Source organism: Phocoena phocoena, chromosome 16, assembly GCF_963924675.1.
Source record: "Phocoena phocoena chromosome 16, mPhoPho1.1, whole genome shotgun sequence".
Lineage (NCBI taxonomy): Eukaryota > Metazoa > Chordata > Mammalia > Artiodactyla > Phocoenidae > Phocoena > Phocoena phocoena.
This window is the reverse complement of record NC_089234.1, coordinates 9074435-9098429: the sequence shown is the minus strand read 5'-3', so window position 1 is coordinate 9098429 and position 23995 is coordinate 9074435. Positions and strand designations below refer to the sequence as shown.

The 23995-nt window shown below is 55.6% G+C and overlaps 1 protein-coding gene across 1 annotated transcript in view; it reads left to right on the top strand.

Annotated features, from left to right (window-relative positions):
• Window positions 1-23995, top strand: part of DMBT1 (deleted in malignant brain tumors 1) — a 77565-nt gene that overhangs the window by 23863 nt on the left and 29707 nt on the right. The window contains exons 2-19 of the mRNA XM_065894806.1: window positions 1574-1741; window positions 4019-4048; window positions 5735-6058; window positions 6840-6869; window positions 8556-8894; window positions 9662-9691; window positions 11379-11702; window positions 14203-14526; window positions 15307-15336; window positions 15901-15922; window positions 17001-17347; window positions 18131-18160; window positions 19848-20191; window positions 20301-20325; window positions 20952-20981; window positions 21583-21612; window positions 22669-22992; window positions 23775-23804. Of these exons, the coding sequence (XP_065750878.1) occupies window positions 1574-1741; window positions 4019-4048; window positions 5735-6058; window positions 6840-6869; window positions 8556-8894; window positions 9662-9691; window positions 11379-11702; window positions 14203-14526; window positions 15307-15336; window positions 15901-15922; window positions 17001-17347; window positions 18131-18160; window positions 19848-20191; window positions 20301-20325; window positions 20952-20981; window positions 21583-21612; window positions 22669-22992; window positions 23775-23804 (2781 nt within the window). The remainder of the gene's footprint in view (window positions 1-1573; window positions 1742-4018; window positions 4049-5734; window positions 6059-6839; window positions 6870-8555; window positions 8895-9661; window positions 9692-11378; window positions 11703-14202; window positions 14527-15306; window positions 15337-15900; window positions 15923-17000; window positions 17348-18130; window positions 18161-19847; window positions 20192-20300; window positions 20326-20951; window positions 20982-21582; window positions 21613-22668; window positions 22993-23774; window positions 23805-23995) is intronic.

The window sequence follows — 23995 nt, the reverse complement described above, 5'->3', positions numbered from 1 at the left end:
ACAACAGTGAGAGGCCCGCAAACCAAAAAAAAAAAAAAAAAAAAAAGACTGGCTGGCACATAATAAGTGCTCAACTAATGCTCATAGTAAGTGCTATTATCATGAAATCTTTCCAACAACACTGAGGGAAGTAGTATCATCACCTTCCTTGTGCAGATAGGGAAACCAGGGCATTGTTAGGTAACTTGTCAAGTTCTGTGTCTAAGGTCACATGGTGGGTCAGTGGCTGGGTAGAGATTTGAACCCAGAACAGGTGCCTTTGCCTCTGTCCAGGATTCTTTCTAAATGTATCATCTCTTCTCCTCTGCTCAGTGAGAATACGCACACTTTGCACCGAATTTGATATGTCAGGGTCCTTCGTGTGCTCACTTAGGGCAGCTGACCCTGCCATTGGGTCTTAGCTGTTTTGAGGCCAATCCCTGCCCTTTCAGAGCATGCCCTGAGAGTCCAGAAATGTCCTGGGAGGGACTTGAGGGACAGCTTTCTGATGATTGACCTCCAGCAAGGCACAGACCGAGGCTGAGATCTCTTCTGCAGGGACCTTTCACAGGAGTGACCAGAAGGGGACAGCAGGAGGGGCTAAGGGAGCCCAGAATGCACCTTGGGAAAACCCAACAGATAGTCCATTTGGCCTTTCCTCTCTCTTTCCCCGACCCCTACCCTGACAACAACCATGGGCGCCACCTGCCCCTTTCTCTTCCATCCCATTCTAACCTCTCTGATCACTCCCCGACCAAAAATTTCTCATAACCTCAGACTAACCACTGACAAGGCTCCTGTTGTCAGGACGCTGGGCTGGATCCTTCAAAACCTGCTGCCTGTTTTCCTTGTGTCATCAGCGTGGGTGATTCCACAGGACCATGGCAGGCAGGAGCACGGTGCCCTGTCTGGGGGAGACAGATGAATCAGCTCAGCACAGGAACTGACACAGAGTAGGCACCTCAGGAATGCTGGTTGAGTCAGTGGGTGTGGATGGATTCGAGACAGGAAGGGCAGGGGCAGGGAGATGAATAGGCAGGCCCCTGGGGAAGGCCCGGCTCAAGAGAAGGAAGACCTAACCTCGCAAAATGGCAGTGGAGTAAAAACGGAAAGACAACCTTGGTGACAGACTGGGTATAAGGGGTGGGGAGAAGGAGGGATCAAATATTACGCCCACATTCCCGACACAGTTAATGGGGAACGTGATGACACTGCTGGTTCAGATGGAGGAAAGAGCCTGTGTTCAGTGTGGGCCAGGGTCGGCCAGGGGAGGGGATGGGATCTAGGAGGCCATTTGAAAACGTTGCTCCAGAGCTTGGGGCTGGGCTGGTCAGGACTGATCAGGGCTGGAGAGGTGGAACTGGGGGTCTTCTTCCTGGAAACCTCTCAGAGTCCATGAGGCCCTCCAGGTGGGGGAGAGAAGAGGGCTGAGACGGCGCTGGGGGAGCCGCCATATATAAGGTCCTGAGAGAGGAGAAACGTTGGTCCAGGAGAGGGGACAGTGGTCAGAGGAGGGAGGGCAGAGGGTGCCAATTGGTGAAAGGCGGGGCGGCAGAGAGCGTGACGGCAAGGACTTTCCACCGTGTCCACACAGGGTGGCTGGGGAATGGAGGTGACCGGTGTCAGGGCCAGGTGGAGCTCCTGTACCAAGGCTGCTGGGACACCGTGTGTGACGACAGCTGGGACGCCCGGGATGCAGACGTTGTTTGCCCACAGCTCGGCTGTGGCCATTCACTGCCGGCCCTGGGTGGGACCCACCCTGGTCAGGGCACAGGGGACGTTCTTGTGGGCACCGTGCACTGCTTGGGAAGGGAGCACCCCCTGCCCCGCCCAGTTGCCCCACAGCGGGTGGTGCGACCGTGAACGTGGCCATGGGGAGCACGCTGGAGTCGGGTGCTCAGGTCGCACAGACGTCACTGGCACTGTCACCTGTGCCACCCTGAGGACAGGGCTTCCGAGGTCCTCAGTGTCGTGACACATACCCAGGACACTCTGCAGTTTACCTGCTCTACTCTTATTTGATGTTAGGGGGCAGGTGTCACTGTCTCTTCTCACAGATAAAGAAATGGAGGTTCAGAGAGGGCAGGCGACTTGCCTGAAGTCCTAAAGCTTCAGGCAAGTCGCCTGAAGTGGTGGAGATGGGTTTTAGTCTCGGCACCCCCAGAGCTTGCCGGTGCCATCCCCTGGGGCACACGATCCTGTGGACAGCATCACAACCGTCCCTGGCCTCGGATGACCAAACACCTTCCTAAGTGGTACCTTCTCATCCTTTTAAATGCGAGGAAGAAGGATTGGGGAGTTTTGGTCTTTAAAACTTAAATCTATATCGAAAGCAAACTAAGCAGTAACCAATATGTTCTCTTTATCGGTGATTAAATGACAAATGAAGGATATGTACAGCCTCCGTGAAGAAGTGAAATTCTCCCTGACTTAACCGAGCAAATCTCAACATTTCTCCTTTATGCTCAGGGTGCTGGTGGGTCTTCTAGCACCAACGGGTCCTTTAATCCACAAAGAAGCCTCTAAGGATGTCACCCGTCTTGTGTGCCCCAAAGGGGAGTTTCTAGTCAAATTACCCATCTTTAGAGCAGCCTCTGGCATTTCCTATGTGGACTGCTGTGTGTACATACATGTCACTATGTGGACTGCTGTGTGTACATACATGTCACTATGCACAGGATGTGACCATGATAACCCAGCTGTCACATGAGAATGTGTTCCCCAAGAGAGCATGTCTGTCCAAGCAGTCGCTTTGGAGCACGTTATTTTGACATTTGGGGCTGCATCTTTGGAACCTGCCTTCCCTCCTAGCTGGGGCCACATTCAGGCATATCTCAGTGATGGTAGGTATTGTCATTTGAGACTACGTTTGAGCCATAGAAATAGGCAGTTGGTATTTGAAATTTAATCTTGTGGATAGATTTGGGCTGTTCATCAAAGGGTGATATTTGGGATGGACATTGTGGAAGCATAAGAGGTGGTGAATGTCCAGAACCAAGAATGTCCCTGGTGGCCTCCAGCATTGAATGAGGGCTGACAGAGTGACAGAGAGATAGGTTCTCAGCCTTTGGGCAGTGGGCAGAGCTTCCGGATCTTTGCATCCAGCCCCTTTTCTGAGCCAAGGTGCAGAGGGTCGACCCTCCTGGAGGAGAGCCAACATCCAATGACCTTTCCTTCTCTCCACTCTGTAGCTTTGTTTGTCACGGAGGAACCCTCAACAGCAAGTGCACCAGAAGGTAAAGTTTGTTATGTGGGATCCCTGTGGGCTCATTACCTTTCTGCACCCAGAGGTCCATCTCTGATCCAGAAGAGGTGCAGAAGCTGTAAGAGATGGGGGTGCTCAGCTTTCAAGGGTGGGGACTTCTGGACAAGGCCTCAGGTCTGAAAAGGTATCTCTTCCATGGACCTTGACTCTGAGAGACGGGAGGAGTCAACCTGCAGAGGTATCTCCAAGGAGCTCCAAGATGGAACTTGGTGTTCTGTCTCCAAGAGAGTCTTATTGCCCATGCTCAGAGCCTACCGTGTGGCCCTCACCAATGCATGTTGACCTCTGGTCAGCCTAGGGTCCTGGGTCTCTGGCTGCACAGCCTGGAGAGGCAGGTGCATACCTGTTGAGGGGGCCACCTTGTCTGTGCCCTTTGCTGACCCCATATGAGGCCACATTGATTTCTTTGCACTGTACAGGAACCATGACCCTTCAGCCTGTGGACATCAGAGGTCCCGTAAACCCCCCTGGGGGTGCTCCAAGTAGGGGAGCTGGGAGGTCAGCCAGTAGAGCCTGAGCTTCTGGTAGCCTGGGCTTGGGGAAGTAAAGTCTCTGTTCATTTCCCTGTGATGAAGGTTAACTCATGGCCATGTTCAAAGTGACCCCCTGCCCGGGGAACTGTGGCCATTAGAAATGGTGTGAGTCTGGAACCTGCCTTAGGCCTGTGACCTCAAGAGAGACATGAGGCGGTGTCCTTGTGCCGTCCTCATCCCCCTTTGCCCCTGTGGTGCCCCTTGTGTGCAAGGTGTCTGATCTGCCTTCTCTCTGTCCCAGGTGCCGGGACCCAGTCCACGCCCCTGCCAGGTGAGTCCTGTGCCTCTTGACACCGGGGTGTCCCCTCCCTCCCCACCCACCTCCACAGACTCGAGCCAGGAGCCCCAGGTGGGGCGAGTGGACGTTTGCCACCTCTCAGTACCTGCCTTTATCACTCTAGAGCGAGCAGACGCTTCCAGAGGAGCCATAGCACAAGGGTCCTCAGGTCTGGCTCAGCGATTTAAGGACATTGTGGCTACACAGTGTCTCCCCAGAGCTTTGGGTGACAGGGAGGACCGTCCTCGGTTCATTTCTGCCTGAAAGCATTGTCTAGACCGAGAGTTATGTGTGCACGGGGAACGGGTCTGTTTCCAGTCCCCCCACCCCGCGGAGTCGAAAACAGATACTTTCCCCAGAGAGCACTCAGTCAGGAGAGCGTGCTAATTGCTCCTGTGGAGTGGGGTGCCTCATCGCCATGCCGTGGACATTGGAGGGCATGATCTGGCTCACGGCAGGCTCTCAGAAAAGGCCTATTCCTGCTCTAGGCAGTGGAGATTCTCAGACCCCACATTCCCTGATATGAGTGACAGGTCACTAGAGCAACCCTGACTGTAGACACCTTCTCTCTAATCCTGCTGTGCTTTCCTTCAGGCTGGTGGACGCCCACAGCTCCTGCCGATGGTAAGCCTCACTTGGATCCTGCAGACACACCACTCGTCAGACCTGGGTGCTATTCCTGACTCATGCTTTGAGCCTCTGAGCCCAGCACCTCATCTAATGTGGAGGGTTCCTTTCGCGTGCCAGAGTTGTGGAGAACCTTCACCTCCCAGTTGTGGCATACATTACTCAGAATGCTTTGGTTGCCAAGTGATCGGATCCCAGCTCACACTCTCTTGAGTTGGGGGTGGTAGTGGGGGCCGCAATGACTTCCATAGGTCAGTGGTAGGATGGTCTTCAGGTAGAGCTGGATCCAGAAGTTCCAGTACAGCTTTTCCCGTGCACTTTTATTACCTCTATTTTCTAATGTTTATGGACTTCACTGTCAGCTCTCTTCCTGCCAGGGGGCAGTTGTCAGCCACAGGTCTCGATCCCAGTATGGGAGAGAGTCTGTTTTTTTCTAGCTCTTCAGCTGACAAGCCCTGGAAGGACTCTGAACAGCCTGCAACCAATAGATGCCTTGTCCCTAATCATGTCCATGGGCTCTGATGATTTTCAGCGTGTGCACGGCTTGTTCAAGAGTCAGGTTAAGTTTGGGGTTTGAAAATGACATGAGTGAGTGCTCAGCGATAAGTAGTCTTCAGAATAACCTTGGACCTGATGCAGTGGGTTCCCATGTGGGAGTGAACATCCGAAGGTGGCTCCTTGGCGGGGTCTGGGAAGCTGTCTCTGCTGGGCTCCTGCTACAGGGGCTCAAGTTCATCCCAGTGGTCCCTGCGTGTTCAGGCCGTGGGCTTCCCTCTTCCCACCTCCTTCCCAAGCCTGGGATCAGCCACTGAATTCCTGGGCCTTGTGGGGAACCCATCAGAGAACATGCGTTCCTCTGTCCACTGCCAAGGGTTCTATCAAACAGCCCCGTGGGGAAAAATGATGATGACCGGGCTCAGTCAGGTCCTCAGGAAGGAAAACATTACCTTGAACTCAGAAGTCTTTCCCTGGAAGGATTCTGAATCGCGTTCGGTCCTCAGGACCTGTTCCTCCGGAAGACACAGGAGAGTGCATTTTCCCGTCTCCTTCCAGGAACTGAATCAGGATTGGCCCTGAGGCTGGTGAATGGAGGTGACAGGTGTCAGGGCCGGGTCGAGGTCCTGTACCGAGGCTCCTGGGGCACCGTGTGTGACGACGGCTGGGACACCAACGACGCCAACGTGGTCTGCAGGCAGCTGGGCTGTGGCTGGGCCACGTCGGCCCCTGGAAGTGCCCGGTACGGTCAGGGCTCAGGGCCGATCGTCCTGGATGACGTGGGCTGCTCGGGGCACGAGAGCTCCCTGTGGAGCTGCCCTCACAGTGGCTGGAACACACACAACTGTGGACACGGCGAGGACGCCGGTGTCGTCTGCTCAGGTTGGTCTCACATAAGCTGGGTGTCCCCCTCTGGGGGCGTGGTTTCCTTCTGACACTCTGATCCCCTCTCAAAGCATTTTCTACATTCCTCGCTTCCTTACATCACCTTGTCTCTCTGCTAAGAATTAGTATGAGCTCTTTGACAATCTGCCAGGCATGTAGCTGGTGAATGGGAACAAAGAACCAAACTGAAAGTGACTTGAAGCCCTTTTTCTCCAGCCACAGTGCAAGGCAGAGGCAAGAGAGGCTAGTTCTGTCACGAGGTTTCTGAATGTAGGTCATGGCCTAGGACTGCAGGTGGCCCAGGGTTTGGTTCCTGAGTCCGGGACAGTAGCCCCTGCAGGGAACTGGGATGCACTGTCTGGGCAGCAGGTCTGCCGTGCGCAGGGCAGTGGCCCCTGTGTGGCCTGCCGGGCACAGCCTTGTCACCACCTACAGACAAGCCTGACAGATCTCACACGGGTTTTGGACTTTGAACTAGACCCCTCAGTGTGGCTGCCTCAGGGGGCCCATAAATGCTGTGAGGCTGAAGACTGGTGTGGGTCCACTCGGTCATCTAGACACAGAGCTAATCAGTCACCTTGACATTGGAAATAAGGGATGCTGGGCTGCCTGAACCTCTCAGGAGGAGCCTCTTTGGGGGGTGTGGATGGCAGAGGTCCCACTCGCGTGGCAGGGCTCAGGCATGGACTGAGCCTGTCACCTGCTCAGCGCCGTCCCCCTTTGCCCCTGTGGTGTCCCTTGTGTGCAAGGTGTCTGATCTGCCTTCTCTCTCTCCCAGGTGCCGGGACCCAGTCCACGCCCCTGCCAGGTGAGTCCTGTGCCTCTTGACTCCAGGGTGTCCCCTCCCTCCCCACCCACCTCCACAGACTCCAACCCGGAGACCCAGGCGGGGCGAGTGGACGTTTGCCCCCTCTCAGTACCTGCCTTTATCACTCTAGAGCGAGCAGACGCTTCCAGAGGAGCCATAGCGCAAGGATCCTTGGGTCTGACTCAGCGATTTAAGGGCATTGTGGCTACACAGTGTCTCCCCAGAGCTTTGGGTGACAGGGAGGACCGTCCTCGGTTCATTTCTGCCTGAAAGCATTGTCTAGACCGAGAGTTATGTGTGCACGGGGAACGGGTCTGTTTCGAGTCCCCCCACCCCGCGGAGTCGAAAACGGATACTTTCCCCAGAGAGCACTCAGTCAGGAGAGCGTGCTAATTGCTCCTGTGGAGTGGGGCGCCTCATCGCCATGCCGTGGACATTGGAGGGCATGATCTGGCTCACGGCAGGCTCTCAGAAAAGACCTATTCTTCCCCCAGGCAGTGGAGAGTCTCAGACCCCACATTCCCTGATATGAGTGACAGGTCACTAGAGCAACCCTGACTGTAGACACCTTCTCTCTAATCCTGCTGTGCTTTCCTTCAGGCTGGTGGACGCCCACAGCTCCTGCCGATGGTAAGCCTCACTTGGATCCTGCAGACACTCCACTCGTCAGACCTGGGTGCTATTCCTGACTCATGCTTTGAGCCTCTGAGCCCAGCATCTCGTGTAATGTGGAGGGTTCCTTTCCCGTGCCAGAGTTGTGGAGAACCTTCGGCTCCCAGTTGGGGCATACATTACTCAGAATGCTTTGGTTGCCAAGTGATCGGATCCCAGCTCACACTCCCTTGAGATGGGGGTGGGAGTTGGGGCCGCCATGACTTCCTTAGCTAAGAGGTAGGACGGTCTTGAAGTAGATCTGGATCCAGAAGTTTCAGTACAGCTTTTCCCCTGCACTTTTCTTACCTCTATTGTCTTATGTTTATGGACTTCACTGTCCTCTTGCCTCCTGCCAAGGGGCAGTTGTCAGCAACAGGTATACATCTCAGGAGGTGAGATAGTCTTTTCTTTCTAGCTCTTCGGCTGACAAGCCCTGGAAGGACTCTGAACAGCCTGCTACCAATAGATGCCTTCTCCCTAATCATGTCCATGGGCTCTGATGATTTTCAGTGGGTGCACGGCTTGTTCAAGAGTCAGGTTAAGTTTGGGGTTTGAAAATGACATGAGTGAGTGCTCAGCGATAAGTAGTCTTCAGAATAACCTTGGACCTGATGCAGTGGGTTCCCATGTGGGAGTGAACATCCGAAGGTGACTCCTTGGCGGGGTCTGGGAAGCTGTCTCTGCTGGGCTCCTGCTACAGGGGCTCAAGTTCATCCCAGTGGTCCCTGCGGATTCAGGCTGTGGGCTTCCCCTCTTCCCACCTCCTTCCCAAGCCTGGGATCAGCCACTGAATTCCTGGGCCTTGTGGGGAACCCATCAGAGAACATGCGTTCCTCTGTCCACTGCCAAGGGTTCTATCAAACAGCCCCGTGGGGAAAAATGATGATGACCGGGCTCAGTCAGGTCCTCAGGAAGGAAAACATTACCTTGAACTCAGAAGTCTTTCCCTGGAAGGATTCTGAATCGCGTTCGGTCCTCAGGACCTGTTCCTCCGGAAGACACAGGAGAGTGCATTTTCCCGTCTCCTTCCAGGAACTGAATCAGGATTGGCCCTGAGGCTGGTGAATGGAGGTGACAGGTGTCAGGGCCGGGTCGAGGTCCTGTACCGAGGCTCCTGGGGCACCGTGTGTGACGACGGCTGGGACACCAACGACGCCAACGTGGTCTGCAGGCAGCTGGGCTGTGGCTGGGCCACGTCGGCCCCTGGAAGTGCCCGGTACGGTCAGGGCTCAGGGCCGATCGTCCTGGACGACGTGCGCTGCATGGGGCATGAGAACTACCTGTGGAGCTGCCTTCACAGTGGCTGGAACACACACAACTGTGTACACAGCGAGGACGCCGGTGTCGTCTGCTCAGGTTGGTCTCACATAAGCTGGGTGTCCCTCTCTGGGGGCGTGGTTTCCTTCTGACACTCTGATCCCCTCTCAAAGCATTTTCAACATTTCTCGCTTCCTTACATCACTTTGTCTCTCTGCTTAGAATTAGTATGAGCTCTTTGACAAGCTGCCAGGCATGTAGATGGTGAATTGGAAAAAAGAGCCAAACTGAAAGTGACTTAAAGCCCTTTTTCTCCAGCCACAGTGCAAGGCAGAGGCAAGAGAGGCTAGTTCTGTCACGAGGTTTCTGAATGGAGGTCATGGCCTAGGACTGCAGGTGGCCCAGGGATTGGTTCCTGAGTCCGGGGCAGTATACCCCGCAGGGAACTGGGATGCACTGTCTGGGCAGCAGGTCTGCCTTGCGCAGGGCAGTGGCTCCTGTGTGGCCTGCCGAGCACAGCCTTGTCATCACCTATGGTCGGGCCGGACAAATCACACATGGGATTTTGAATTAGACCAGGACCCCTCAGTGTGGCTGCCTCAGGGGGCCCATAAATGCTGTGAAGCTGAAGACTGGTTTGGGTCCACTCGGTCATCTAGACACAGAGCTAATCAGTGTCCTTGACATTGGAAATAAGGGATGCTGGGCTGCCTGGACCTCTCGGGAGGCGCCTCTTTGGGGGGTGAGGATGGCAGAGGTCCCACCTCGCGTGGCAGGGCTCAGGCATGGACTGAGCGTGTCACCTGCTCAGCGCCGTCCCCCTTTGCCCCTGTGGTGCCCCTTGTGTGCAAGGTGTCTGATCTGTCTTCTCTCTGTCCCAGGTGCCGGGACCCAGTCCACGCCCCTGCCAGGTGAGTCCTGTGCCTCTTGACTCCGGGGTGTCCCCTCCCTCCCCACCCACCTCCACAGACTCCAGCCAGGAGCCCCAGGTGGGGCGAGTGGACGTTTGCCACCTCTCAGTACCTGCCTTTATCACTCTAGAGCGAGCAGACGCTTCCAGAGGAGCCATAGCACAAGGGTCCTCAGGTCTGGCTCAGCGATTTAAGGACATTGTGGCTACACAGTGTCTCCCCAGAGCTTTGGGTGACAGGGAGGACCGTCCTCGGTTCATTTCTGCCTGAAAGCATTGTCTAGACCGAGAGTTATGTGTGCACGGGGAACGGGTCTGTTTCGAGTCCCCCCACCCCGCGGAGTCGAAAACGGATACTTTCCCCAGAGAGCACTCAGTCAGGAGAGCGTGCTAATTGCTCCTGTGGAGTGGGGCGCCTCATCGCCATGCTGTGGACATTGGAGGGCATGATCTGGCTCACGGCAGGCTCTCAAAAAAGGCCTATTCCTGCTCTAGGCAGTGGAGATTCTCAGACCCCACATTCCCTGATATGAGTGACAGGTCACTAGAGCAACCCTGACTGTAGACACCTTCTCTCTAATCCTGCTGTGCTTTCCTTCAGGCTGGTGGACGCCCACAGCTCCTGCCGATGGTAAGCCTCACTTGGATCCTGCAGACACTCCACTCATCAGACCTGGGTGCTATTCCTGACTCATGCTTTGAGCCTCTGAGCCCAGCACCTCGTCTAATGTGGAGGGTTCCTTTCGCGTGCCTGAGTTGTGGAGAACCTTCACCTCCCAGTTGTGGCATACATTACTCAGAATGCTTTGGTTGCCAAGTGATCGGATCCCAGCTCACACTCTCTTGAGTTGGGGGTGGGAGTGGGGGCCGCAATGACTTCCATAGGTCAGTGGTAGGACGGTCTTCAGGTAGAGCTGGATCCAGAAGTTCCAGTACAGCTTTTCCCGTGCACTTTTATTACCTCTATTTTCTAATGTTTCTGGACCTCACTGTCAGCTCTCTTCCTGCCAGGGGGCAGTTGTCAGCCACAGGTCTCGATCCCAGTAGGGGAGAGAGTCTGTTTTTTTCTAGCTCTTCAGCTGACAAGCCCTGGAAGGACTCTGAACAGCCTGCAACCAATAGATGCCTTCTCCCTAATCATGTCCATGGGCTCTGATGATTTTCAGTGGGTGCACGGCTTGTTCAAGAGTCAGGTTAAGTTTGGGGTTTGAAAATGACATGAGTGAGTGCTCAGCGATAAGTAGTCTTCAGAATAACCTTGGACCTGATGCAGTGGGTTCCCATGTGGGAGTGAACATCCGAAGGTGGTTCCTTGGCGGGGTTTGGGAAGCTGTCTCTGCTGGGCTCCTGCTACAGGGGCTCAAGTTCATCCCAGTGGTCCCTGCGGATTCAGGCCGTGGGCTTCCCCTCTTCCCACCTCCTTCCCAAGCCTGGGATCAGCCACTGAATTCCTGGGCCTTGTGGGGAACCCATCAGAGAACATGCGTTCCTCTGTCCACTGCCAAGGGTTCTATCAAACAGCCCCGTGGGGAAAAATGATGATGACCGGGCTCAGTCAGGTCCTCAGGAAGGAAAACATTACCTTGAACTCAGAAGTCTTTCCCTGGAAGGATTCTGAATCACGTTCGGTCCTCAGGACCTGTTCCTCCGGAAGACACAGGAGAGTGCATTTTCCCGTCTCCTTCCAGGAACTGAATCAGGATTGGCCCTGAGGCTGGTGAATGGAAGTGACAGGTGTCAGGGCCGGGTCGAGGTCCTGTATCGAGGCTCATGGGGCACCGTGTGTGACGATGACTGGGACACCAACGACGCCAACGTGGTCTGCAGGCAGCTGGGCTGTGGCTGGGCCACGTCGGCCCCAGGAAATGCCCGGTATGGTCAGGGCTCAGGGACGATCGTCCTGGATAACGTGGGCTGCTCGGGGCATGAGAGCTACCTGTGGAGCTGCCCTCACAACCCCTGGAACACACACAACTGTGGACACAGTGAGGATGCCAGTGTCGTCTGCACAGGTTGGTCTCAAATAACCTAGGTGTCCATCTCTGGGGGAGTCGTTTCCTTCTTACATTCTAAATCGCTTTTATAGCATTTTTACAATTCTCGCTTCCTTAAATCACCTTTTCTCTCTGCTAAGAATTAGTATGAGCTCTTTGACAAGCTGCCAGGCAAGTAGCTGGTGAATTGGAACAAATAGCCAAACTGAAAGTGACTTGAAGCTCTTTTTCTCCGTATGCCACAGTGCAAGCCAGAGGCAAGAGAGGCTAGTTCTGTCACGAGGTTTCTGAATGTAGGTCATGGCCTAGGACTGCAGGTGGCCCAGGGTTTGGTTCCTGAGTCCGGGACAGTAGCCCCTGCAGGGAACTGGGATGCACTGTCTGGGCAGCAGGTCTGCCGTGCGCAGGGCAGTGGCCCCTGTGTGGCCTGCCGGGCACAGCCTTGTCACCACCTACAGACAAGCCTGACAGATCTCCCACAGGTTTTGGACTTTGAACTAGACCACTCAGTGTGGCTGCCTCAGGGGCCCCTAAATGCTGTGAGGCTGAAGACTGCTTTGGGTCCACTCGGTCATCTAGACACAGAGCTAATCAGTCACCTTGACATTGGAAATAAGGGATGCTGGGCTGCCTGGACCTCTCAGGAGGAGCCACTTTGCGGGTTGAGGATGGCAGACGTCCCACCCTGCGTGGCAGGGCTCAGGCATGGAGTGAGCGTGTCACCTGCTCAGCGCCGTCCCCCTTTGCCCCTGTGGTGCCCCTTGTGTGCAAGGTGTCTGATCTGCCTTCTCTCTCTCCCAGGTGCCAGACCCCAGTCCACGCCCCTGCCAGGTGAGTCCTGTGCCTCTTGACTCCGGGGTGTCCCCTCCCTCCCCACCCACCTCCACAGACTCGAGCCAGGAACCCCAGGTGGGGCGAGTGGACGTTTGCCACCTCTCAGTACCTGCCTTTATCACTCTAGAGCGAGCAGACGCTTCCAGAGGAGCCATAGCACAAGGATCCTTGGGTCTGGCTCAGCGATTTAAGGACATTGTGGCTACACAGTGTCTCCCCAGAGCTTTGGGTGACAGGGAGGACCGTCCTCGGTTCATTTCTGCCTGAAAGCATTGTCTAGACCGAGAGTTATGTGTGCACGGGGAACGGGTCTGTTTCGAGTCCCCCCACCCCGCGGAGTCGAAAACGGATACTTTCCCCAGAGAGCACTCAGTCAGGAGAGCGTGCTAATTGCTCCTGTGGAGTGGGGCGCCTCATCGCCATGCCGTGGACATTGGAGGGCATGATCTGGCTCACGGCAGGCTCTCAGAAAAGACCTATTCTTCCCCCAGGCAGTGGAGAGTCTCAGACCCCACATTCCCTGATATGAGTGACAGGTCACTAGAGCAACCCTGACTGTAGACACCTTCTCTCTAATCCTGCTGTGCTTTCCTTCAGGCTGGTGGACGCCCACAGCTCCTGCCGATGGTAAGCCTCACTTGGATCCTGCAGACACTCCACTCATCAGACCTGGGTGCTATTCCTGACTCATGCTTTGAGCCTCTGAGCCCAGCACCTCGTCTAATGTGGAGGGTTCCTTTCGCGTGCCTGAGTTGTGGAGAACCTTCGGCTCCCAGTTGGGGCATACATTACTCAGAATGCTTTGGTTGCCAAGTGATCGGATCCCAGCTCACACTCCCTTGAGATGGGGGTGGGAGTTGGGGCCGCAATGACTTCCTTAGCTAAGAGGTAGGACGGTCTTGAAGTAGATCTGGATCCAGAAGTTTCAGTACAGCTTTTCCCCATGCACTTTTATTACCTCTATTTTCTAATGTTTATGGACTTCACTGTCCGCTCTCTTCCTGCCAGGGGGCAGTTGTCAGCCACAGGTCTCGATCCCAGTATGGGAGAGAGTCTGTTTTTTTCTAGCTCTTCAGCTGACAAGCCCTGGAAGGACTCTGAACAGCCTGCAACCAATAGATGCCTTGTCCCTAATCATGTCCATGGGCTCTGATGATTTTCAGTGGGTGAACGGCTTGTTCAAGAGTCAGGTTAAGTTTGGGGTTTGAAAATGACATGAGTGAGTGCTCAGCGATAAGTAGTCTTCAGAATAATCTTGGGCCTGATGCAGTGGGTTCCCATGTGGGAGTGAACATCCGAAGGTGACTCCTTGGCGGGGTCTGGGAAGCTGTCTCTGCTGGGCTCCTGCTACAGGGGCTCAAGTTCATCCCAGTGGTCCCTGCGGATTCAGGCCGTGGGCTTCCCTCTTCCCACCTCCTTCCCAAGCCTGGGATCAGCCACTGAATTCCTGGGCCTTGTGGGGAACCCATCAGAGAACATGCGTTCCTCTGTCCACTGCCAAGGGTTCTATCAAACAGCCCCGTGGGGAAAAATGATGATGACCGGGCTCAGTCAGGTCCTCAGGAAGGAAAACATTACCTTGAACTCAGAAGTCTTTCCCTGGAAGGATTCTGAATCGCGTTCGGTCCTCAGGACCTGTTCCTCCGGAAGACACAGGAGAGTGCATTTTCCCGTCTCCTTCCAGGAACTGAATCAGGATTGGCCCTGAGGCTGGTGAATGGAGGTGACAGGTGTCAGGGCCGGGTCGAGGTCCTGTACCGAGGCTCCTGGGGCACCGTGTGTGACGACGGCTGGGACACCAACGACGCCAACGTGGTCTGCAGGCAGCTGGGCTGTGGCTGGGCCACGTCGGCCCCTGGAAGTGCCCGGTACGGTCAGGGCTCAGGGCCGATCGTCCTGGACGACGTGGGCTGCTCGGGGCACGAGAGCTCCCTGTGGAGCTGCCCTCACAGTGGCTGGAACACACACAACTGTGGACACAGCGAAGATGCCGGTGTCGTCTGCTCAGGTTGGTCTCACATAAGCTGGGTGTCCCTCATTGGGGGCGTGGTTTCCTTCTGACACTCTGATCCCCTCTCAAAGCATTTTCTACATTCCTCGCTTCCTTACATCACCTTGTCTCTCTGCCAAAAATTAGTATGAGCTCTTTGACAAGCTGCCAGGCAAGTAGCTGGTGAATTGGAACAAAGAGCCAAACTGAAAGTGACCTGAAGCCCTTTTTCTCCGTATGCCACAGTGCAAGCCAGAGGCAAGAGAGGCTAGTTCTGTCACGAGGTTTCTGAATGTAGGTCATGGCCTAGGACTGCAGGTGGCCCAGGGTTTGGTTCCTGAGTCCGGGACAGTAGCCCCTGCAGGGAACTGGGATGCACTGTCTGGGCAGCAGGTCTGCCGTGCGCAGGGCAGTGGCCCCTGTGTGGCCTGCCAGGCACAGCCTTGTCACCACCTACAGACAAGCCTGACAGATCTCACACGGGTTTTGGACTTTGAACTAGACCCCTCAGTGTGGCTGCCTCAGGGGTCCCTAAATGCTGTGAGGCTGAAGACTGGTTTGGGTCCACTCGGTCATCTAGACACAGAGATAATCAGCTTGACATTGGAAATAAGGGATGCTGGGCTGCCTGGAGCTTTCAGGAGGAGCCTCTTTGGGGGGTGAGGATGGCAGAGGTCCCACCCTGCGTGGCAGGGCTCAGGCATGGACTGAGCGTGTCACCTGCTCAGCGCCGTCCCCCTTTGCCCCTGTGGTGTCCCTTATGTGCAAGGTGTCTGATCTGCCTTCTCTCTGTCCCAGGTGCCGGGACCCAGTCCACGCCCCTGCCAGGTGAGTCCTGTGCCTCTTGACTCCGGGGTGTCCCCTCCCTCCCCACCCACCTCCACAGACTCCAGCCAGGAGCCCCAGGTGGGGCGAGTGGACGTTTGCCACCTCTCAGTACCTGCCTTTATCACTCTAGAGCGAGCAGACGCTTCCAGAGGAGCCATAGCACAAGGGTCCTCAGGTCTGGCTCAGCGATTTAAGGACATTGTGGCTACACAGTGTCTCCCCAGAGCTTTGGGTGACAGGGAGGACCGTCCTCGGTTCATTTCTGCCTGAAAGCATTGTCTAGACCGAGAGTTATGTGTGCACGGGGAACGGGTCTGTTTCGAGTCCCCCCACCCCGCGGAGTCGAAAACGGATACTTTCCCCAGAGAGCACTCAGTCAGGAGAGCGTGCTAATTGCTCCTGTGGAGTGGGGCGCCTCATCGCCATGCTGTGGACATTGGAGGGCATGATCTGGCTCACGGCAGGCTCTCAAAAAAGGCCTATTCCTGCTCTAGGCAGTGGAGATTCTCAGACCCCACATTCCCTGATATGAGTGACAGGTCACTAGAGCAACCCTGACTGTAGACACCTTCTCTCTAATCCTGCTGTGCTTTCCTTCAGGCTGGTGGACGCCCACAGCTCCTGCCGATGGTAAGCCTCACTTGGATCCTGCAGACACTCCACTCATCAGACCTGGGTGCTATTCCTGACTCATGCTTTGAGCCTCTGAGCCCAGCACCTCGTCTAATGTGGAGGGTTCCTTTCGCGTGCCTGAGTTGTGGAGAACCTTCACCTCCCAGTTGTGGCATACATTACTCAGAATGCTTTGGTTGCCAAGTGATCGGATCCCAGCTCACACTCTCTTGAGTTGGGGGTGGGAGTGGGGGCCGCAATGACTTCCATAGGTCAGTGGTAGGACGGTCTTCAGGTAGAGCTGGATCCAGAAGTTCCAGTACAGCTTTTCCCGTGCACTTTTATTACCTCTATTTTCTAATGTTTCTGGACCTCACTGTCAGCTCTCTTCCTGCCAGGGGGCAGTTGTCAGCCACAGGTCTCGATCCCAGTAGGGGAGAGAGTCTGTTTTTTTCTAGCTCTTCAGCTGACAAGCCCTGGAAGGACTCTGAACAGCCTGCAACCAATAGATGCCTTCTCCCTAATCATGTCCATGGGCTCTGATGATTTTCAGTGGGTGCACGGCTTGTTCAAGAGTCAGGTTAAGTTTGGGGTTTGAAAATGACATGAGTGAGTGCTCAGCGATAAGTAGTCTTCAGAATAACCTTGGACCTGATGCAGTGGGTTCCCATGTGGGAGTGAACATCCGAAGGTGGTTCCTTGGCGGGGTTTGGGAAGCTGTCTCTGCTGGGCTCCTGCTACAGGGGCTCAAGTTCATCCCAGTGGTCCCTGCGGATTCAGGCCGTGGGCTTCCCCTCTTCCCACCTCCTTCCCAAGCCTGGGATCAGCCACTGAATTCCTGGGCCTTGTGGGGAACCCATCAGAGAACATGCGTTCCTCTGTCCACTGCCAAGGGTTCTATCAAACAGCCCCGTGGGGAAAAATGATGATGACCGGGCTCAGTCAGGTCCTCAGGAAGGAAAACATTACCTTGAACTCAGAAGTCTTTCCCTGGAAGGATTCTGAATCACGTTCGGTCCTCAGGACCTGTTCCTCCGGAAGACACAGGAGAGTGCATTTTCCCGTCTCCTTCCAGGAACTGAATCAGGATTGGCCCTGAGGCTGGTGAATGGAAGTGACAGGTGTCAGGGCCGGGTCGAGGTCCTGTATCGAGGCTCATGGGGCACCGTGTGTGACGATGACTGGGACACCAACGACGCCAACGTGGTCTGCAGGCAGCTGGGCTGTGGCTGGGCCACGTCGGCCCCAGGAAATGCCCGGTATGGTCAGGGCTCAGGGACGATCGTCCTGGATAACGTGGGCTGCTCGGGGCATGAGAGCTACCTGTGGAGCTGCCCTCACAACCCCTGGAACACACACAACTGTGGACACAGTGAGGATGCCAGTGTCGTCTGCACAGGTTGGTCTCAAATAACCTAGGTGTCCATCTCTGGGGGAGTCGTTTCCTTCTTACATTCTAAATCGCTTTTATAGCATTTTTACAATTCTCGCTTCCTTAAATCACCTTTTCTCTCTGCTAAGAATTAGTATGAGCTCTTTGACAAGCTGCCAGGCAAGTAGCTGGTGAATTGGAACAAATAGCCAAACTGAAAGTGACTTGAAGCTCTTTTTCTCCGTATGCCACAGTGCAAGCCAGAGGCAAGAGAGGCTAGTTCTGTCACGAGGTTTCTGAATGTAGGTCATGGCCTAGGACTGCAGGTGGCCCAGGGTTTGGTTCCTGAGTCCGGGACAGTAGCCCCTGCAGGGAACTGGGATGCACTGTCTGGGCAGCAGGTCTGCCGTGCGCAGGGCAGTGGCCCCTGTGTGGCCTGCCGGGCACAGCCTTGTCACCACCTACAGACAAGCCTGACAGATCTCCCACAGGTTTTGGACTTTGAACTAGACCACTCAGTGTGGCTGCCTCAGGGGCCCCTAAATGCTGTGAGGCTGAAGACTGCTTTGGGTCCACTCGGTCATCTAGACACAGAGCTAATCAGTCACCTTGACATTGGAAATAAGGGATGCTGGGCTGCCTGGACCTCTCAGGAGGAGCCACTTTGCGGGTTGAGGATGGCAGACGTCCCACCCTGCGTGGCAGGGCTCAGGCATGGAGTGAGCGTGTCACCTGCTCAGCGCCGTCCCCCTTTGCCCCTGTGGTGCCCCTTGTGTGCAAGGTGTCTGATCTGCCTTCTCTCTCTCCCAGGTGCCAGACCCCAGTCCACGCCCCTGCCAGGTGAGTCCTGTGCCTCTTGACTCCGGGGTGTCCCCTCCCTCCCCACCCACCTCCACAGACTCGAGCCAGGAACCCCAGGTGGGGCGAGTGGACGTTTGCCACCTCTCAGTACCTGCCTTTATCACTCTAGAGCGAGCAGACGCTTCCAGAGGAGCCATAGCACAAGGATCCTTGGGTCTGGCTCAGCGATTTAAGGACATTGTGGCTACACAGTGTCTCCCCAGAGCTTTGGGTGACAGGGAGGACCGTCCTCGGTTCATTTCTGCCTGAAAGCATTGTCTAGACCGAGAGTTATGTGTGCACGGGGAACGGGTCTGTTTCGAGTCCCCCCACCCCGCGGAGTCGAAAACGGATACTTTCCCCAGAGAGCACTCAGTCAGGAGAGCGTGCTAATTGCTCCTGTGGAGTGGGGCGCCTCATCGCCATGCCGTGGACATTGGAGGGCATGATCTGGCTCACGGCAGGCTCTCAGAAAAGACCTATTCTTCCCCCAGGCAGTGGAGAGTCTCAGACCCCACATTCCCTGATATGAGTGACAGGTCACTAGAGCAACCCTGACTGTAGACACCTTCTCTCTAATCCTGCTGTGCTTTCCTTCAGGCTGGTGGACGCCCACAGCTCCTGCCGATGGTAAGCCTCACTTGGATCCTGCAGACACTCCACTCATCAGACCTGGGTGCTATTCCTGACTCATGCTTTGAGCCTCTGAGCCCAGCACCTCGTCTAATGTGGAGGGTTCCTTTCGCGTGCCTGAGTTGTGGAGAACCTTCGGCTCCCAGTTGGGGCATACATTACTCAGAATGCTTTGGTTGCCAAGTGATCGGATCCCAGCTCACACTCCCTTGAGATGGGGGTGGGAGTTGGGGCCGCAATGACTTCCTTAGCTAAGAGGTAGGACGGTCTTGAAGTAGATCTGGATCCAGAAGTTTCAGTACAGCTTTTCCCCATGCACTTTTATTACCTCTATTTTCTAATGTTTATGGACTTCACTGTCCGCTCTCTTCCTGCCAGGGGGCAGTTGTCAGCCACAGGTCTCGATCCCAGTATGGGAGAGAGTCTGTTTTTTTCTAGCTCTTCAGCTGACAAGCCCTGGAAGGACTCTGAACAGCCTGCAACCAATAGATGCCTTGTCCCTAATCATGTCCATGGGCTCTGATGATTTTCAGTGGGTGAACGGCTTGTTCAAGAGTCAGGTTAAGTTTGGGGTTTGAAAATGACATGAGTGAGTGCTCAGCGATAAGTAGTCTTCAGAATAATCTTGGGCCTGATGCAGTGGGTTCCCATGTGGGAGTGAACATCCGAAGGTGACTCCTTGGCGGGGTCTGGGAAGCTGTCTCTGCTGGGCTCCTGCTACAGGGGCTCAAGTTCATCCCAGTGGTCCCTGCGGATTCAGGCCGTGGGCTTCCCTCTTCCCACCTCCTTCCCAAGCCTGGGATCAGCCACTGAATTCCTGGGCCTTGTGGGGAACCCATCAGAGAACATGCGTTCCTCTGTCCACTGCCAAGGGTTCTATCAAACAGCCCCGTGGGGAAAAATGATGATGACCGGGCTCAGTCAGGTCCTCAGGAAGGAAAACATTACCTTGAACTCAGAAGTCTTTCCCTGGAAGGATTCTGAATCGCGTTCGGTCCTCAGGACCTGTTCCTCCGGAAGACACAGGAGAGTGCATTTTCCCGTCTCCTTCCAGGAACTGAATCAGGATTGGCCCTGAGGCTGGTGAATGGAGGTGACAGGTGTCAGGGCCGGGTCGAGGTCCTGTACCGAGGCTCCTGGGGCACCGTGTGTGACGACGGCTGGGACACCAACGACGCCAACGTGGTCTGCAGGCAGCTGGGCTGTGGCTGGGCCACGTCGGCCCCTGGAAGTGCCCGGTACGGTCAGGGCTCAGGGCCGATCGTCCTGGACGACGTGGGCTGCTCGGGGCACGAGAGCTCCCTGTGGAGCTGCCCTCACAGTGGCTGGAACACACACAACTGTGGACACAGCGAAGATGCCGGTGTCGTCTGCTCAGGTTGGTCTCACATAAGCTGGGTGTCCCTCATTGGGGGCGTGGTTTCCTTCTGACACTCTGATCCCCTCTCAAAGCATTTTCTACATTCCTCGCTTCCTTACATCACCTTGTCTCTCTGCCAAAAATTAGTATGAGCTCTTTGACAAGCTGCCAGGCAAGTAGCTGGTGAATTGGAACAAAGAGCCAAACTGAAAGTGACCTGAAGCCCTTTTTCTCCGTATGCCACAGTGCAAGCCAGAGGCAAGAGAGGCTAGTTCTGTCACGAGGTTTCTGAATGTAGGTCATGGCCTAGGACTGCAGGTGGCCCAGGGTTTGGTTCCTGAGTCCGGGACAGTAGCCCCTGCAGGGAACTGGGATGCACTGTCTGGGCAGCAGGTCTGCCGTGCGCAGGGCAGTGGCCCCTGTGTGGCCTGCCAGGCACAGCCTTGTCACCACCTACAGACAAGCCTGACAGATCTCACACGGGTTTTGGACTTTGAACTAGACCCCTCAGTGTGGCTGCCTCAGGGGTCCCTAAATGCTGTGAGGCTGAAGACTGGTTTGGGTCCACTCGGTCATCTAGACACAGAGATAATCAGCTTGACATTGGAAATAAGGGATGCTGGGCTGCCTGGAGCTTTCAGGAGGAGCCTCTTTGGGGGGTGAGGATGGCAGAGGTCCCACCCTGCGTGGCAGGGCTCAGGCATGGACTGAGCGTGTCACCTGCTCAGCGCCGTCCCCCTTTGCCCCTGTGGTGTCCCTTATGTGCAAGGTGTCTGATCTGCCTTCTCTCTGTCCCAGGTGCCGGGACCCAGTCCACGCCCCTGCCAGGTGAGTCCTGTGCCTCTTGACTCCGGGGTGTCCCCTCCCTCCCCCCCCCACCTCCACAGACTCCAGCCAGGAGCCCCTAGCGGGGCTAGTGGATGTTTGCCCCCTCTCTGTACCTGCCCTGGTCACTCTAGAGCGAGCAGACACTTCCAGAGGAGCCATAGCACAAGGGTCCTCGGGTCTGGCTCAGCGATTTAAGGACATTGTGGCTACACAGTGCCTCCCCAGAGCTTTGGGTGACAGGGAGGCCTGTCCTGGGGTCATTTCTGCCTGAAAGTATTGTCTAGACCGAGAGTTATGTGTGCAGGGGGAACGGGTCTGTTTCGAGTCCCCCCACCCCGCGGAGTCGAAAACGGATACTTCCCCCAGAGAGCACTCAGTCAGGAGAGCGTGCTAATTGCTCCTGTGGAGTGGGGCGCCTCATCGCCATGCCGTGGACATTGGAGGGCATGATCTGGCTCACGGCAGGCTCTCAGAAAAGACCTATTCTTCCCCCAGGCAGTGGAGAGTCTCAGACCCCACATTCCCTGATATGAGTGACAGGTCACTAGAGCAACCCTGACTGTAGACACCTTCTCTCTAATCCTGCTGTGTTTTCCTTCAGGCTGGTGGACGCCCACAGCTCCTGCCGATGGTAAGCCTCACTTGGATCCTGCAGACACTCCACTCATCAGACCTGGGTGCTATTCCTGACTCATGCTTTGAGCCTCTGAGCCCAGCACCTCGTCTAATGTGGAGGGTTCCTTTCACGTGCCAGAGTTGTGGAGAACCTTCACCTCCCAGTTGTGGCATACATTACTCAGAATGCTTTGGTTGCCAAGTGATCGGATCCCAGCTCACACTCTCTTGAGTTGGGGGTGGTAGTGGGGGCCGCAATGACTTCCATAGGTCAGTGGTAGGATGGTCTTCAGGTAGAGCTGGATCCAGAAGTTCCAGTACAGCTTTTCCCCTGCACTTTTCTTACCTCTATTGTCTTATGTTTATGGACTTCACTGTCCTCTTGCTTCCTGCCAAGGGGCAGTTGTCAGCAACAGGTATACATCTCAGGAGGTGAGATAGTCTTTTCTTTCTAGCTCTTCGGCTGACAAGCCCTGGAAGGACTCTGAACAGCCTGCTACCAATAGATGCCTTCTCCCTAATCATGTCCATGGGCTCTGATGATTTTCAGTGGGTGCACGGCTTGTTCAAGAGTCAGGTTAAGTTTGGGGTTTGAAAATGACATGAGTGAGTGCTCAGCGATAAGTAGTCTTCAGAATAACCTTGGACCTGATGCAGTGGGTTCCCATGTGGGAGTGAACATCCGAAGGTGGTTCCTTGGCGGGGTCTGGGAAGTTGTCTCTGCTGGGCTCCTGCTACAGGGGCTCAAGTTCATCCCAGTGGTCCCTGCGGATTCAGGCTGTGGGCTTCCCCTCTTCCCACCTCCTTCCCAAGCCTGGGATCAGCCACTGAATTCCTGGGCCTTGTGGGGAACCCATCAGAGAACATGCGTTCCTCTGTCCACTGCCAAGGGTTCTATCAAACAGCCCCGTGGGGAAAAATGATGATGACCGGGCTCAGTCAGGTCCTCAGGAAGGAAAACATTACCTTGAACTCAGAAGTCTTTCCCTGGAAGGATTCTGAATCGCGTTCGGTCCTCAGGACCTGTTCCTCCGGAAGACACAGGAGAGTGCATTTTCCCGTCTCCTTCCAGGAACTGAATCAGGATTGGCCCTGAGGCTGGTGAATGGAGGTGACAGGTGTCAGGGCCGGGTCGAGGTCCTGTACCGAGGCTCCTGGGGCACCGTGTGTGACGATGGCTGGGACACCAACGACGCCAACGTGGTCTGCAGGCAGCTGGGCTGTGGCTGGGCCACGTCGGCCCCTGGAAGTGCCCGGTACGGTCAGGGCTCAGGGCCGATCGTCCTGGATGACGTGGGCTGCTCGGGGCACGAGAGCTACCTGTGGAGCTGCCCTCACAGAGGCTGGAACACACACAACTGTGTACACAGCGAGGACGCCGGTGTCGTCTGCTCAGGTTGGTCTCACATAAGCTGGGTGTCCCTCTCTGGGGGCGTGGTTTCCTTCTGACACTCTGATCCCCTCTCAAAGCATTTTCAACATTTCTCGCTTCCTTACATCACCTTGTCTCTCTGCTAAGAATTAGTATGAGCTCTTTGACAAGCTGCCAGGCATGTAGATGGTGAATTGGCACCAAGAACCAAACTGAAAGTGACTTGAAGCCCTTTTTCTCCAGCCACAGTGCAAGGCAGAGGCAAAATTGGCTAGTTCTGTCACGAGGTTTCTGAATGGAGGTCATGGCCTAGGACTGCAGGTGGCCCAGGGATTGGTTCCTGAGTCCGGGACAGTATACCCCGCAGGGAACTGGGATGCACTGTCTGGGCAGCAGGTCTGCCTTGCGCAGGGCAGTGGCTCCTGTGTGGCCTGCCGAGCACAGCCTTGTCATCACCTATGGTCGGGCCGGACAAATCACACATGGGATTTTGAATTAGACCAGGACCCCTCAGTGTGGCTGCCTCAGGGGGCCCATAAATGCTGTGAAGCTGAAGACTGGTTTGGGTCCACTCGGTCATCTAGACACAGAGCTAATCAGTGTCCTTGACATTGGAAATAAGGGATGCTGGGCTGCCTGGACCTCTCGGGAGGCGCCTCTTTGGGGGGTGAGGATGGCAGAGGTCCCACCTCGCGTGGCAGGGCTCAGGCATGGAGTGAGCGTGTCACCTGCTCAGCGCCGTCCCCCTTTGCCCCTGTGGTGCCCCTTGTGTGCAAGGTGTCTGATCTGTCTTCTCTCTGTCCCAGGTGCCGGGACCCAGTCCACGCCCCTGCCAGGTGAGTCCTGTGCCTCTTGACTCCGGGGTGTCCCCTCCCTCCCCACCCACCTCCACAGACTCGAGCCAGGAGCCCCAGGTGGGGCGAGTGGACGTTTGCCACCTCTCAGTACCTGCCTTTATCACTCTAGAGCGAGCAGACGCTTCCAGAGGAGCCATAGCACAAGGGTCCTCAGGTCTGGCTCAGCGATT